We start from the raw sequence: 15145 nt of genomic DNA on the forward strand, positions 1-15145 counted from the left end.
CAGCATCTCTTGCATCATTTACTAATTATTTAGTAATTTATGTGTCAACCCCCAATGAAAATATGAGCTGTTTAAGGATAGGAACCATGCCATGCTGTTTGTCTCTGCATTTCCAGTGTAACACATTGCTTGGCAAACAGTAGGTGCTTAATACATGCTTGTTAACCGATGGCAATGAGAATATTTTATTACATATGTCAGAAAGGAGGAATTATCAAAAATCATAGATGATACTTCTCCAAAAGAGACAAAAGAATAGTACTTACTTACTAAACTACATGTGGCTACTTTCTCAGTTTTTCTAAAACAGAATGATCTATTGCATCAAGCATTAAGTACTATAAGCACTGTGACAGTCACTAGGCTTAAAACAAAATACAAAAGCCATACCTCCATCTCTAGTTTTCCTGCTGTCTCAGCTAAAATCCTTTTCATAGGAAGTCTTTTCTGATCCCTCATTCATGCTAGCACTTTGATTATCTCCCATTTTGAAAATTTATATTTTCATTGCCCACAGTTTGTTTCTCTCCCTGAAGAACAGGGATTGTCTTTTTCCTTAGTATCCCTAATACTTGATATGTGGTAAGTGCTTAATGGATAGTGCTTGCCTCCCTTATTAAATTACATTTTTTTGTGGATTCTTTTCATCCATGGAAAGGATAAGGTGGTGGCAGAAAAAAATCTCAGTTCTAGACTTTCTCCTGTTTGCTGATTGTGTCATTTCCCTTCCCAAGCCTCAGATACCTTATCTGCAATCATCCCAAAAGTTATTTCTGGAGTGTACAGTATGTACACATAAGTATATACCGAACAGATACAAATATCCAGCGGCTGGAGAAAGGGGACACTAGCAGTGGATGGGGTGGAGGCAGGGAGAGAGCAGCAAAAGCTGCTCGAGGACGGTAGAGCTGGAGCCGAGTTAAGGGAGAGCTGCATTCCAGATGGGGGCAGACTGATGAAAATAGCAGGTGAGGAGAGATGGGCTTTAGCAAAGGAGTCTTCCTAGGCACGTATGTGTCATCCCTTCTGACCCAAAGGCACTAAGAGAATGAGACCTCTGTGGTTACTGTGTGATGAGCACAAACAAAAGGTTTAGTAAAGCAAATGTGAAGATGCGAGGTCATTGGGGAATTTCTCATACAACTACAAAGCTCAGGACCTTCTGGTAGAGACTGGAGGAGATGATTACTCCTGAGATTGAGGGGGAGGGGGAGGCTGCCTGGGAGACAGCACTGTGCCGACTGAACCAAACTCAGAGTATTCTGGGGCTTCCTCGATCCACAAAGGCCGGCACAACTTTGCCAAAACCAAACCAAATGCCCAATGGGTCAGGCTGTGCCGTCCCTGGAACCCCGAGAGGTGAATGGGGAGGCCGGCCCTCTGCCCCCTATACTAGGGGCCTCCTCTTTCTGCGGCAAGGTCTGCGTATTGCCTTTCCGAGGCTCTGTCAGCCTTCTGTCCGCCATCTGTGCCCGCCGCCGTGCCAGGATGGGGCTTCAGGAACAGCACTGTTGCTCAGCAACGCTGGTGGGGAGGGCACTGGCAGGACTCCGGCCAACCCGGTCCAAGCCCCAGCTCCGGAACCTTATGGCAAACAATACCACCTCTAGGGCTCGGCTTTTTCAGAGACAAGAGGCCGCCAGGCTGCAGCCCATTTCTCAAGCTGCCCTAGGGGCCGCCACCAGGGTTGGCCAGACAAGGAGGGCCCGTCTGAGCGGCTCAAGCTGCGACTCTGCTCTGAGGTCAGAGGTGACTTTGCCCAGACCAGAGGCCCTTAGACCCGGCGTGCTCATTACGTGGGCGCTGCAGCCAGCACGCTCCTAGAGCCCGGAGCCCGGCAGGGGGCGCAGCGCGCGAGGACTCCTCACTTCCACCAATAAGAGCTCGCCCGAGTCAGGCCCGGCACAAGACCGGCTGCCCTGTTTCGGAGCTCTCCGAGCTCTCCCAGTAGGTGGCGCAGGGCACGCGCCAGCTAGGTCAAAATCTGCACGTGTCCCACGGCAGAGGCGGGGCGGGCGGACTCCCCACGTGCCCGCCGGCCTGGCTCACTCAGCCAATCAGAGCTCGAGGCAGCTCAGCGGGCGGGGCGCTCTCACGTGCTGCCTCACACCTGCGCTGCCCGGCGCGCTTTCTCTCAAGAGTCAGACTCGGAGCCGGGGGCGGGAGAAAGGAAGGGCTGCTGCTGCTGCTCCCCTCCTCCTCTCTTCAGTGCAGGGAGGGCTGGGAGGGGCGCTCACGCACGTGACGCCCCCCACCCACGCGGCGGCGGCGGCGCCGGCGCGCGCACTCTCTCCCGATCCCAGGCTCGAGTCCGGAGGCGGGAGGGGCGCCCACGTGACGACCCCGCCCCCCACGTGCCAGTCTCACCGCAGCCGCCGCCGGCCTCACACCTGCCGGGCCCTGGGGGGGACACCCTCCTCGCGGCCCGCTGCCGCTGTCGTTGTCGCCGCCGTCGCCGCCGCTGTCGCCCCCGCCCCCGCCGGGAGTCCTGCACCGGGCGGGAGCGGGGGCCACCCTCGTGACGGGCTCCCCAGGCTGGCGCTGGGCTCGCGGGGGTGGGCGGCGGCGGCGGCGGCTCCGCCCGGGGCTCGCGGGGGCGTCTATGGGGAAAGCGGCTGCGGCGGCGGGCGGGGACGGCCCGGGAGGCGGAGGGGGCGCCCGGGGGCTCGCGTCCCTCCTCAGTGCTGTACCCTGCCTGTCGTGTCACACCGAGGCGCCCGCCATGAGCGCGCTGCCCCCGCTAGCCTCGACGCTGCCGCCTCCGCCCGAGACCCCCGAGGAGGAGGCGGGGGCGGCGGCGCTGGCGGACAAGCACTCGGGCGCCGAGGACAGCCCCGGCAGCAGCCCGGACATCTTAAAGGGCTGGCTCTTCAAGTGGACCAACTACCTGAAGGGCTACCAACGCCGCTGGTTCGTGCTCAGCAACGGCCTCCTCTCCTACTACAGGTAGGGGCGGGGCGGGGGCGCGGCCTGTGCGCCTGCGCCATCGAAGCAGCTCCGGCAGAAGGGCACAGCACCCCCGGGTGGAAGTGTCCTGGTCCGGGATGCCTGCGTGGCGGGAGCCCCCTGCTGGCTGGGTGGGTGGGGACGGTGGGCTATGCGCCTGCGCCTTCGAAATGGGTCCGGCAGGAAGGGCACAGCGCCCCCCAGAGGAGGTGCCCTGGGTCGGGGCGCCTGCACGCGGGAGCCCCCTGCTGGTGGGGTAACTGGGAGGATCTGATGTGAACTGAGTGTTCTGGAGGCTGCCCGAAGGGGGGGCGTGTCCATATCACTCCCAGAACTTCTGCTTTGGAGTACTGGGGGTGTGCACTAGGCCCGGGGATATAGGCTAGGGATCAGAAAGACAGACTTGGGGGCCCTTCCCCCATAAAGAGAGTGTCGCCTAGGGGCAGGAAGGCGTGACCTGGTCATCTTGGTCATCCTGGTCTTACTTAGGACCGTGTTTGTGAAGGAGGATGGGAAAGGGTTCAAAGGCGGGGCATCTGAAGGGGGGGCGGAGTTTGAAGGCCCCTCCCGGGGAAGGAGAAGGGCATCGGGCCCCCAGGAGTTCCCTCCTGCTGTCTCTTGGGGGGTCCTTTGTCCGGGTGCGGGGGAGGCGGAGGGAAAGCGACAAGATGGTGAAGGGCCCAGGGCAGATGCCAGGCTGTGCCCAGAGAGGTTTGATAGATCGGGTCTCCCCACTGCTACCATTCATGTTATGGGGGAGCACATCTGCCCCTTGTAGGCGGCTTAACCTGTTAGAGGCGGCCACGTGGCTCAGTGGGTTGTGCTCCTGGTCTGGAGTCAGGAAGACTTGAATTCAAACCCTCCTTTAGTATTCTGAGCTGTGTGAATGTGGGCAAGGAAGTGATTTAGTCACTGTCGCTTCGGTAAATTGGGGACAATAGTTCCCTCTTCCCAGGATTAAATGCAAAATGCTTTGCTTTCTCATTTTAGCCTTACAAACTTTAAGGTGCTACCTAAATGCTTATCATTGTTCTTGTCACTACCACTGCCCGATCTTTCTCAAAGCCCCGTGTCACAGATTTTGGGGACATAGAATTAAATTCATTTTGGGAAGATTTTCAGAATTTTGTGGCATCAGAAGAGGGAAAGACACCTTGGGATAAAGTCCTGGGCATTTCTTGGGGAGCCTTTTGTGACTGGGAGATTGGGGAAAGGTCATTTGTTAAGTAGGAAGGAGACAATGTATGCCACTTCTTTGCTTATTCACTCCAAAACAACATAGAACATGTGGTTACACTATAGCCAATGTTATTACATGATTCCATTAGGAAGAGCGGAGGCAAGTCCCAGCATAGGGACCCGATGTCCATCCAGCGTGTAAAAGGCTCTGTTGGGGTCTCTGATCCGTATGCCTCCAGAGTGGGAATAATTGTAAAGTTCTTTGTGCTGTCTAGATGATGTGCAGGCTGGATTTTTAGGCGTGTTCCTTGTGCCCGTTCACTTGCATAGGATTTGTGCTTTTCCAAGTGACCCGCTTTGTTGACACAGATCCTATTAGCTAAGGAGTCTATGATCTTAAGGTGAGAATTAGTGATCAGTGTTGGAGAATCCATGCAACTACAAGGTTTGCATAAATTCAGACAATAAATCGTGAACCTCTTCCTTTCCTACAAGTTTTCTCTATTTGTAATCTGTATGTGAAGGTGAATAGATCTTCTGGTAAAGGAAAAAAGTAACAAGATTGTTGCTCCAGACACTAATTTGAAGGAGCATTTTCTATTAAACAAGCTTAGCATTTTGTAAAACTTTACAGTGTTTTATAGCGTCCTAGTTGAAGGCACCTTAGAAAGCCCAGAGCTTGATGTCTCGTCTAGTGCAAGAAGTTGGGGTTTGCACCCTGGATCTGCAACACTTCTCTTGTTGGAGGGCTCCACTTGCTCTGTATGATGAGCAGAAGTAGGCTTGTGACATTTGCCTTTGGGGTCCCAGCCCTGCTTTCTGGAGCAACAAAAACCACATTTTTGTCCTTTTTTGCCCATATTGGAAGACTGTTAGGTTCCCCTTCTCTATCCTTCCTAATCTCTTCTTTGTGTTAAAGATCCTGAATTCTTTCATTCTGTGAAGGAGTTGGCAGAAACTCCATTTAGTCACTCTCTGTATTCCCCCCTAGGGTGTGGTGCTAAGTGCTCAAAAGAGGAACACAGGACAGATTTGACTTCTTTTACCTTATTCCCCCTTTACAAGCACAGCAGACCCTCCAACTCCTTCCATCTTCCTCCTTCTGGATATTTCCTTGACTAGCACCCAGGCCTGGAATGCTTTCCCTCCTTATCTCCATCTCTCCACTTCCTTCAAGTCTCTGATAAAATCCCTCCTTTCATGGGAAACCTTTTGGTGATTTCCTTAATGCAAATGTCCTTCCTCTATTAAATATCTCCAATCTGTACTGCTTTTATCATCATTGTCTACAGTCCCCCCACTCCCCATTAATTTGTGAATTCTCTGAGGCGGGAGCTGTTTTGTGCCCAATGCTGGACACCTAGTTGGCACTTAATAAATCCTTATTGACTTGATTTATTGAGTAAAAGAGTGAGTGAATGTGGGTGGATTAAATGTTCCTGTGAACACTTGGGATGAAGTGAAGAATTGCTTGGCTACAAGTCAGGGAATCAATTTTTATAATTGGAATATATCTGTCAGTATTGTCTAGGCATCAGCAAGATCTGGATAGCTTTTGAAACAAATTAGGTAGCGATTCCTATATTCTGGCAGTTCCGGGTTGAAAAAGTGAAGAAATTCACATTATCTCTGGTTTAAAAATGCATTTAGAAGAGACAACCTTCTTCCCTCCCCATTTTCCAAATTTCAGGGGTACCAAATACACCTTAAGCCTTGTTCATGGTTCATACTTCATCTTGAAACAAAGTGACTCCTAGGTTTTCACATGGTTACATAATTTGTACTTTTTAATAAAATCTAAGTGAACAATTAAATTATTTATAAGTTGAGATATCATGATCCTTTGTCATCAAGAACTTTATAGTCATGATTTCAGCGAATCTTGGCTTGTGAGCAGTTAAAGATTGCATTGAATAATCCAGCAATTTATCAGGGTTAAATGTCAGTAACTTTAAGATAGCTTGGGTGCAGTTAGTAAGTTATCATTTATACAGACTTTACTATGTGCCAGGTACAATACTAAACATTTTATAATTATCTCTTTTGATCTTACAACAAACCTAGGTACTATTATTATAGACATTATACAATTGAAGAAACTGAGGCAAAGAATGGTTTACATGAATTGCCCAGCTGGGAGGTGGCTGAGGCTGGATTTAATCTCAAGTCTTCCAGACTCTAGGCCTGGTATTAGGTGCCACCTAATTGCCCAAGATCTAGATAAACAAATAATACAGTGGACAAAAAGTGATTCATACAGTTACTTTAAAAAATATATTTATTTCTAAAATTTATTCACTGATTGCCCGGGTTTCCCTATCTCAACCCAGGCTGGAAGTGCCTTGGGCATTCATAAGTCCACTCTCAGTATTGCTTGGTGTGAAAGCTTTAAACAATTCTTCTTCCAGTTGGTCCTCACAAAGGCCATTAGTCTTTCAATCCTAGGGGCTCGCCATATTGGTGCTGGAGTTAGGATGGGCATTTATTGGTTTGAGATCCCTGCGGCTGAGACTGCAAAATGAAGCAATGCATCAGCCTCAGCTTCTCCAGCAGCAAGGACTACAGGTGTGTGCGCTGCCACATCTAGCCCTAAAATTTATTTAAAACATTTGGTTTTTAGAAATTTTTAAATTCCAGTTTAACAGCAACAGAAGAACATTTCCATACACACAACAGAACACAAAAGATGATTCTCTTGGAAACCACATCTCCCTTTCACACTGCTTGCTTTAAAAACCCTCCCACTATATATATAATGAATTCTGAATATTTTTTTCAAGATTGTCTTTCTTGTCTTAACTTTCTTTGGTTTTCTTCATTATTGCATGTTATAAAAGTGAAAATCACTTTCTTTTTGGCATTACTTGCAAACCGTTCTCCCAACTGCTGCTGCTCTTCACCCTGCCAGTTAGAGGAGGTTTTCCTTCTCATTAAAAGTCTTCAGACAAGTGCTGGTCAGATAGGTTAAGAGAGTGACCTTTCCCACTCAGTGGCTTCTGAAGTCCCTTCCAAGGCCCAGATTCTGTAGTGCTGTGACGCCTCAACACAACATAGACGTCGGCCCTTTATTATTTCCAGGTTGAGCAGCTGGAACTTGAAGAACCAAAAGAAGGGGCAGGACGGATGGCTGCTTAGTTATCTCCATTATAAGCGGCAGTATTTGGATAAGTAGCTGCTGCGCCGTCTTCTCAGGAGTTAAAAATATTCTCTCTAAATCCTGGCAGATGCAGAAAGCATTTCTAGGCCATGTGTAAATTGTTGAGCTCTTTCCAGCAGTATTCTAGGAATGGTGAGAGAGGGGAATGTTGGGGGGTTGAGTTGAGGGGAACAGGAAGTTGGGAGAAGCCAATGGGGGGACAGGACAGGGTTTGAGCAATGACAGCCTCAAGGTCAGAATCACTGATGGGGGAAATATGATTGGGTCAGAGAACGCCAACCTCTGAGGAATAAGTTCAAGCAGATTATTAGTGATTGGAAGGAATTCCATCGAGATAAGGAAATAATCGTTTCTAGAACCCTTCCTCATTATCCCACCTTTTGATGTTGAGTCCACTGAGGCTTCAGGGATCTACCTCACAACAGGCAGGAGAAGACAGGTGAAGGGACAGTTCTGGGCATTTCAGATAGGAGGGAAGAGCTGGATATTCAAGATGGTTATGCTCTGGGGATGTCCTTTGGAGCACTGGAGAAGGTGCTGGGGTGAAGAGAGGAGCCTAAGACCTGGAGGGAGCGCAAACTGGAATGATTCAAGAATGAGGAGGCCAAGGAGAATGAACTGGATCTGGGCTGATGCTTAGACCAAGGCAGAGGACCCCAGGAAGTCTCAGGGGCAGAGGTAAAGGCCATAGGCAGGCTAGAGCTGGATCTGGTAGAAACAGAATACCTTTGAAAATCCCAGGGAAGCTTTTATGGCTCTCACTGTTTGGCTTAGAAAACATTGAAGGACTATTATTTGATGTCATCATTTTCATCTCCAGAGAGATTCTTCCTCCCTCCAAGTTGCAGGCCATTTGTGACCCAGGCGAGCCCTCTGATAGTTGAGGACATTCAGCAGTTAACAGCAGATGCTTTTGACCAGCAAAGGAAGGACATTCAGATTAGGGACAGGCTCTTTGGGGGCCACGGCTTTGCTGAAACTGCACTGGATGGGTTGTGTTTTCAATTGTGTTTGTCTTCAGTTGGAAGTTTGAGGGAGGAGCTCCAGGGGACAAAGGCTGTTCAATGTCATCAATCAAGATGAACTCAATATGTAGCATTCTACACCTGTAGCCCCCTATTTCTGCAAAGGAGGGAGCTATTTTTTTCTTTTTTGAGGGACCAAATTTAGTCATAATTTTACAGTGTTTAGTTTGGATTTTCACTTTTTTCCCATTTAATTTGCTTTCTTTGTATATGTTATTTTCCTGCCCCTGATTAGGATAGTTTTAATTGTTAGTTTTCCTTCATGTAGAGCCTAAATCTGAGGAAGACCTTTGCTTTGACCAGCAGCACCCCAGAATCCTGCTGAAAGGAAATGACACTGTCCCATTGTGAACAAGAGGATTCAATTTAGACATGGTTTCTCCATTAATGCACAAAATCAGTTTTGACAAGGTAGCTTTTACTTTATGACTTCGTAATTACCCTTGATGAGGATGAGAGAGTAAAGTGTAAAAGCTGGCTTGAAGCTAACATTTAAAAAAAAAAAAAAACATCAAACTAAAATCGTGACATCTAGTCTCATGAGTTCCCGGTAAATAGAGGGAGAAGAAATGGAAGCAGGGTCAGATTTTATATTTTGGGCTCAGAGATCACTGCAGACAGCAACTGCTGCTATGAAAAAAAGATGCTTGCTCCTTGAAGGGAAAGCTACGACAAGTCTGCTCAGCCTGCTAAGAGATGTCACCTTGCCAACAAAGGTCACTATAATCCAAACATGATTTTTCCAGTAGCAGTCTGTGTCTGTGAGAGCTGGACTAGAAGGAAAGGTGAGCACCATGAACACTTTTGTATTGTGGTGCTGCAAAAGACTTTTGAGAGTCCCTTGTGCAGCCAGAAGGTCAAATCAGTCAATACCTAAAGAAATCAATACAGGCGATTCCCTAGAAGGTCAGATACTTTGGCCATGTAATGAAAAGACAGGACTCGTTGGAAAAAATGTTGGGAAAGATTGAAGGTGGAAGGAAAAGGGAATAGCAGAGGATGAGATGGGGAGTATCATGAAACAAGAGCAGGGCAGACTTTGGGAGATAATAGAAAATAGCCTGGTAGGCTATGGGCCTTGGGGTTCACAGAGTTGAACATTGCTAAACAATATAACAAGCTGACCATTCAGAAACATTGTGAAGAACGTTGTTTCACTAGGCTACATTTTTCGTCAAAACCATTTATTTCCGTCTCTTTACTTTTGTATTCCTGACACGTAGTGCTTGATAAATGCTTTTCTAATTATCTGAGGTTGCTAGGTTTAGGGCCTGAATGACCTGAAAGTAGGTTTGAGGGAGCAGAGATTTTTGTCACTGAAGTAAAAGTATTGGTCCTGTAGGAGCCTTTCTTTTGAGAGTAGAAGTTGATGTTGTTTTCAAAGAGGACCAGAGCATCCCAGGATTCTGCCTGACTCGTGTGTGAATTGGCTTGAAGTGAGGTAGAACTGTGCAAAGTCACCAACCCCATCCCTCCCCCCTTTCCCCAGTGTGACAGATGGAGCAGAGGTCCAAATGATGGCCACGTGCCACCCAGAGCACTCCGATTTAAATGTAATTGGGAGAAATTGAGCAAAATAACAAAACCACAGTATAACATAGAACATGTTAACTTGTGACTTTGAGTCAACTTTAGTCAGCAGGGATATAAGATTGCCATCCTGGGTGTAAGTAGTCACAGGCCTGGGCCTGGGATTCAGGAGCTCCACTGTGTTGGAGCTTGGAGGCCTTGGGACCTTCAATGTCTCTTCCCGCTCTGAAGCTCTTTGAGCTGTTCTAAGCTGATTTGCCATTAGAGATCAGGGCCGGCTGCCTCACTCTCCACCTTTGTTCAGGTTATAGTAAAAATACTTAAAATATTGGATTGTGATCCTCATGTCCACACTACTTCTTATTGAGATAATAACAAGAATCCACACTTCCCTACTATTCTACAGTTTGCAGAGCTGTGCTCTGGCCTTGTGCTTTCATCGTTTCCTATGGACACATTCCATTTTATATTAGTTATTTGTAGGCATGTCTTTTCTCTCTTGCTAGACTGCTTATTTTTTGAGGGGCAGGAGCTGTTTCTCACTCTTTATTCTGAAAGTTCTTTGTTTTCAGGTGACTTGGTAGTGCTTAATAAATGAATGCTGGATTGTTTAATTTATGTAAGTGTAATGGGGCTCTGGTTCATCAACTCGCTCAAATGTGATCTCTTAAGGGAGCTCTTTCTAAGAAAATTATTATGGTACATAAAGGAAGTGGCTCAGAGAGAATGGAGCCCGCCTGCGCTTCCTGTAACTTGTTCTGATTGGCTTACCATTATGTTGGGGAGGATTTATTTTTTTTTTTTGGCTAAGGCAATTGGGGTTAAGTGACTTGCCCAGGGTCACACAGGTAGAAAGTATTAAGTATCTGAGGCCAGATTTGAACTCTGGTGCTTTATCCACTGCACCACCTAACTACTCCTCGAGAGGAATCTTTTTTATCATCTCTGTAGCTATAACTTTGTCATCTTCAAGAAGGTTTATTGCACCCTGGTGCTGTGAGAGTCCTTGAATGAAGAGGAAGGATTGTAGGGCGTTTTCTTATTCTAAAGCCATAGGATCTGCCAGAAATGGGGCCTTCTTGGCCTGTTTGTTTGTTTCTGTTTTAGGTATGGGGAGTAGAGACTCTGACCTTGGGGCTTTTAAAGACTGAGAGAGCAAGCCATAGGTATCTAGGAGTCAGAATCCAGATTGGGCTTTGCAGCATTTTTGATGCTCACAATGGCAGGACTTATGTGACAACACATATAAGCAACGATACCTTTGGATATGAATTTGGTGGGACCAGTGCTGTGTAGAAATTGAGCTAGGTTAAAAGTATAATCGCCCTATAGACACTGGAGGGATGTTGGAGAGAAATTTTTGTCTATTTTATTTTACTATATCAAACCAAACCAATGTTATGTACTTAAATGGAATTTGTCCCCATATAAATTGGGATAATGTAGCCAGTGGCACTCCAGTCAGTGGCTATAGAAAAAGATATTTAATAAAACCTTCAAGGTACCTGAGGTACCTGACACAACCTGTCTAATCCTGAGGGGCTCAGGTCAGAGCGTGGAACTTAAGGAAGCAAAGTGGAACTTGACATTGCTCTCTTGTGGGAGCCTTCTGGGAGATGGGGTTACCTATCTAGGTCTGTCAAAAAGGACATCATCTGTGGAGTGCAAATTGCTTAAACCAGAATCAATAGACAATTATTCCAAAGGGGAGCAATGCTATTTCCTGGATGTATTGTATTCCTGTGCACTGAGGAAAGAGAGAATGTCCTCTTTAGCCTTGACCTGAAACTGGCAAAATAGTATGTGCTAATTGACCTGCCAGATGTCACCAAATTAGGAGGTGGCTGAAATGTATTCTGTTGGTTTATTGGCCCGTTTGTTTAGTGACCTACATACATCACCACCCATGAAGTCTATGAGTTAAGCTAATTATTGTCTGATTTTTTTTCTATTTTCTCTTACTTGTTTTTGTTTTGAAAGGTCTGTGATTTTAGGTCCCTTGGTAATAATAACTAGCACAGAGTGTTTTGAATGCGTTGCTCTCTCGAGCCTTATCACATCCTTGTGAGGACGGGAAGATGCATATTGTCATCTCCACTTTCTAGAGGAGTGAGCTAGGGCCGAGAGGTAAAATGACCTTGTAGAAACCACACTTCAATAGGGGAAGAGCAGAGACTTGAATCCAAGCCTTTGAAACTCGGTGTTCTTTCTAGTTATTTCCCAGTAACTTATAAAACCCTACACATTTAATATCCTCTTGAGCCATATTGGATCACACTGATTTGTGGTAGGGGTCAGAAATAATGTTTTTCTAGGTCACTATTATTATGATTATTTTTTATTATTACATAACCACAGTTCCCCTAGCATCCAATAGCTTGTTTTGTTTTAAATAAGCTTTCTAGTTTGAATTTCATGTTCATTCACACTTTAGAAGAAGCTTCTTCTGTCTGTTCTGCCCGCTCCTGCCCTCCAAGCTCGGGTCTGGCATCATGTGGTCACTGATAAAAATAGCCCTTACCTCCCAGGGTTGTTATAAAGATCAGATAAGATAACATTTGGAAAGTGCTTTGCAACACTATAGAAATATTGTTCTCGAATGATAATAATGATTATGTATTTGGAGACCTGCCCATCCACACGGTTCTTCTCTGAGGAGCCACGGGCCTGGAGGTGGCACATAACTTGGGATGAATGGGGAGCCAGAGGGATGCCTCAAAGAACTTGGCCTGTATCTGTGTGAACTTTGCAGGTTTACAGAATTTCAGTGTAGTAGCCATGGGCTAGTACTGCTTGTTAGCAATTCTGAGTTCTCCACTTCTTTTGGGGGAGGATCAGCCCAAGATCTAGTATGACTAAGGTTTCTTCTTCTCCGAATGCTTGGCGTACTCTCCTGTTTTAGGCCTTCCTTGCCCCCCTCACTCCCTGGAAGCCGTAGACCTTTCTTCCCATTTTACTAAAAAAGAGGCTATCCATTGAGTTCTTTCTTCTCCTCTGTTCTCTCTCTGCAATTCTCTCTATCATCCTCCACTGTCTCTGCCTTTGTACCAGTCTCTGAGGAGGTCACTTGCTTGACTTTGTACACTTTCATTATTAGCCTTTCTCCTCTTTAATTTCTCCTTATCTACAGGCTCCTTTCTCATGGCCTACAATTGTTTCCAGTTCTTGCTCCATCATTCAAAAAACAAACAAACAAAGTAATCCTTTCTACCTTTTCAGACTACTATCTTTTGTTGTTGTTGTTGTTGTTGTTGTTGAGGCAATTGGGGTTAAGTGACTTGCCCAGGGTCACACAGCCATGAAGTAAGTATCTGAGATCAAATTTGAACTCAGGTCTTTCTGACTTCAAGGCTGGTGCTCTATCCACTGCACTACCTAGCTGTCCCAAGGCTACTATCTTTTTATCCTCCAAATCTTTTCGTTTCTGTGATTTTTTTCTCTAAGCCTTTCTAGTCACTTAAGCTTCAGTCTGAAGAGTTAACCTGGCCTCCTCATTAATTCTCACCCTTTATTTCTAATCATTTGCCAATGCCAATTGGTATTGACCAATGTCTCTCCATTCATATGCTTCCTTCCCTATGTTGGGTTTTCTCTTCTCATCTGTGTATTGGTTTGCCTTCTTCTAGTCTCTTCCCTTCCTGTGGACACTCCAAATGGCTCCCATAGTCCTCAAGTGCAGATCTGATCATAGCATTTTTCTCTTGCTCTCTAAAATATCTCTAAGATAAAATATGACATATTCTGACTTTAAAAGCCCTTTACAACTTGACTTGAACTTAATTTTTCAGGCTGCTTGCAAAAGTGATTTTTCTTTGTGCACTCTCTGGTTTCCAGTGAAATTGTTTTCAATATACAGCATCCTATCTCCTGCTTTTTGGACTTGGCACAGACTGTCACCCCTGTCTGGAATACAATCTGTCCTCATTTCTGACTCACAGAATCCTTAGCTTCCTTCAGTCAGTAAGTCAAAATTGTCTTTACATATAATTAGGTAAAAATTAAAGCTGCAAGCCAAATTATGTGCAATCATTTATGTTAGTAATGTGCAAACATTTAAAACATTTTCTATTAATCATAGTTGTGAAAGAAGAAACAAGATCAAAGGGGGAAAAAACTACAAAAAATATAAAGTGAAAATCATGTGCTTCAATATGCATTCAGAATCCATCAGTTCTTTCTTTGCATATGGAAGCATCTTCTTTTGTGAGTCCTTTGTAACTCTCTTGAATCACTGTATTACTGAGAATAACTAAATTATTCATAGTTGATCATCAAGATTGTTGTTACTGTGTACAATGTTCTGTTGATTCTGCTCATTTTACTTTGCATCAATTCATTTAAATCTTTCCAGGTTTTTTTTGATAGGATCCTGCTTGTCATTTCTTATAGCACAATAATATTCCATTATATTTGTATACCACGGCTTGTTTAGCCCCAGTTGATGGACATAATTTCAATTTTCAAATTTTTTGTCTTTACAAAAGAGTTGCTATTAATATTTTTTAAATAGGCTGTCATAGACCCTTTTTATTTTTTTATGTTCTGACCCTCTTAAGCCCTTTTTATTTTTATTTTTTTTTTTATATTCTCTTTGCCATACCTCTGGATCAAAGGATATGCACAGTTTGACTGTCCTTTGGCAAAATTCCAAATTGCTCTCCAGAATGGTTGTCTCAGTTCACAACTCACCAGCAGTGCATTAGTGCCTCAGTTTTTCTATATCTTCTCCCAACATTTATCACTTTCCATTTCTGTCATATTAGCCTATTTGATAGGTGTGAGGTGGTGTTTCAGAGTTGTTTTAATTTCTCTAATCAAAAGTGGTTTAAAGACTATGGGTAGCTTTGGTTTTTTTGAAAACTGCCTGTTCATATCCTTTGACCATTTATCATTTGGAAAATGACATATTCTTATAAATTTGACTCAGTTCTTATTATGTTTGAGAAATAAGGCCTTCATTAGAAATACTTGCTGTAAAGATTATTTTCCATATTTCTGCTTTCCTTCTAATCTTGGTTGCATTGGTTTTGTTTGTGCAAAACTTTTAAATTTACTATTATCAAGATTATCTAGGCTGTAAAGTTATCTCAAATTGTTCCCTTTGCCATAGATTTGACAGGTAGACTATTGTTTGTTTTTCTAAATTGCTTATGAGATCTAAATCATATTCTGACCTTATCTTGACATATGGTGTAAAATGTTGGTTTATACCTAGTTTTGCTGCATTGTTTTCTACTTTTCCCAGCAGTTTTTGTCCAACAGCAAGTTCTTACCCTAGAGGCTTGGGTCTTTGAGCTTATCAAACAAT

General features: G+C 45.1%; 1 protein-coding gene across 4 annotated transcripts in view; it reads left to right on the forward strand.

Annotated features, from left to right (window-relative positions):
• The first annotated feature begins 2602 nt into the window (after nucleotides 1-2602).
• OSBP2 (oxysterol binding protein 2) overlaps nucleotides 2603-15145 on the forward strand; it is a 243366-nt gene continuing 230823 nt past the window's right edge. For 2 of the 4 annotated variants that reach the window (XM_051973135.1, XM_051973136.1), the window contains exon 1: nucleotides 2693-2946. In XM_051973135.1, the coding sequence (XP_051829095.1) occupies nucleotides 2723-2946 (224 nt within the window). In that variant the 5' untranslated portion in view covers nucleotides 2693-2722. Of the gene's footprint in view, nucleotides 2947-15145 lie in introns of all 4 variants that reach the window. The other 2 variants (XM_051973137.1, XM_051973139.1) reach the window with 2 other exon arrangements.

Source organism: Antechinus flavipes, chromosome 1, assembly GCF_016432865.1.
Source record: "Antechinus flavipes isolate AdamAnt ecotype Samford, QLD, Australia chromosome 1, AdamAnt_v2, whole genome shotgun sequence".
Taxonomy (NCBI): Eukaryota; Metazoa; Chordata; class Mammalia; order Dasyuromorphia; family Dasyuridae; genus Antechinus; species Antechinus flavipes.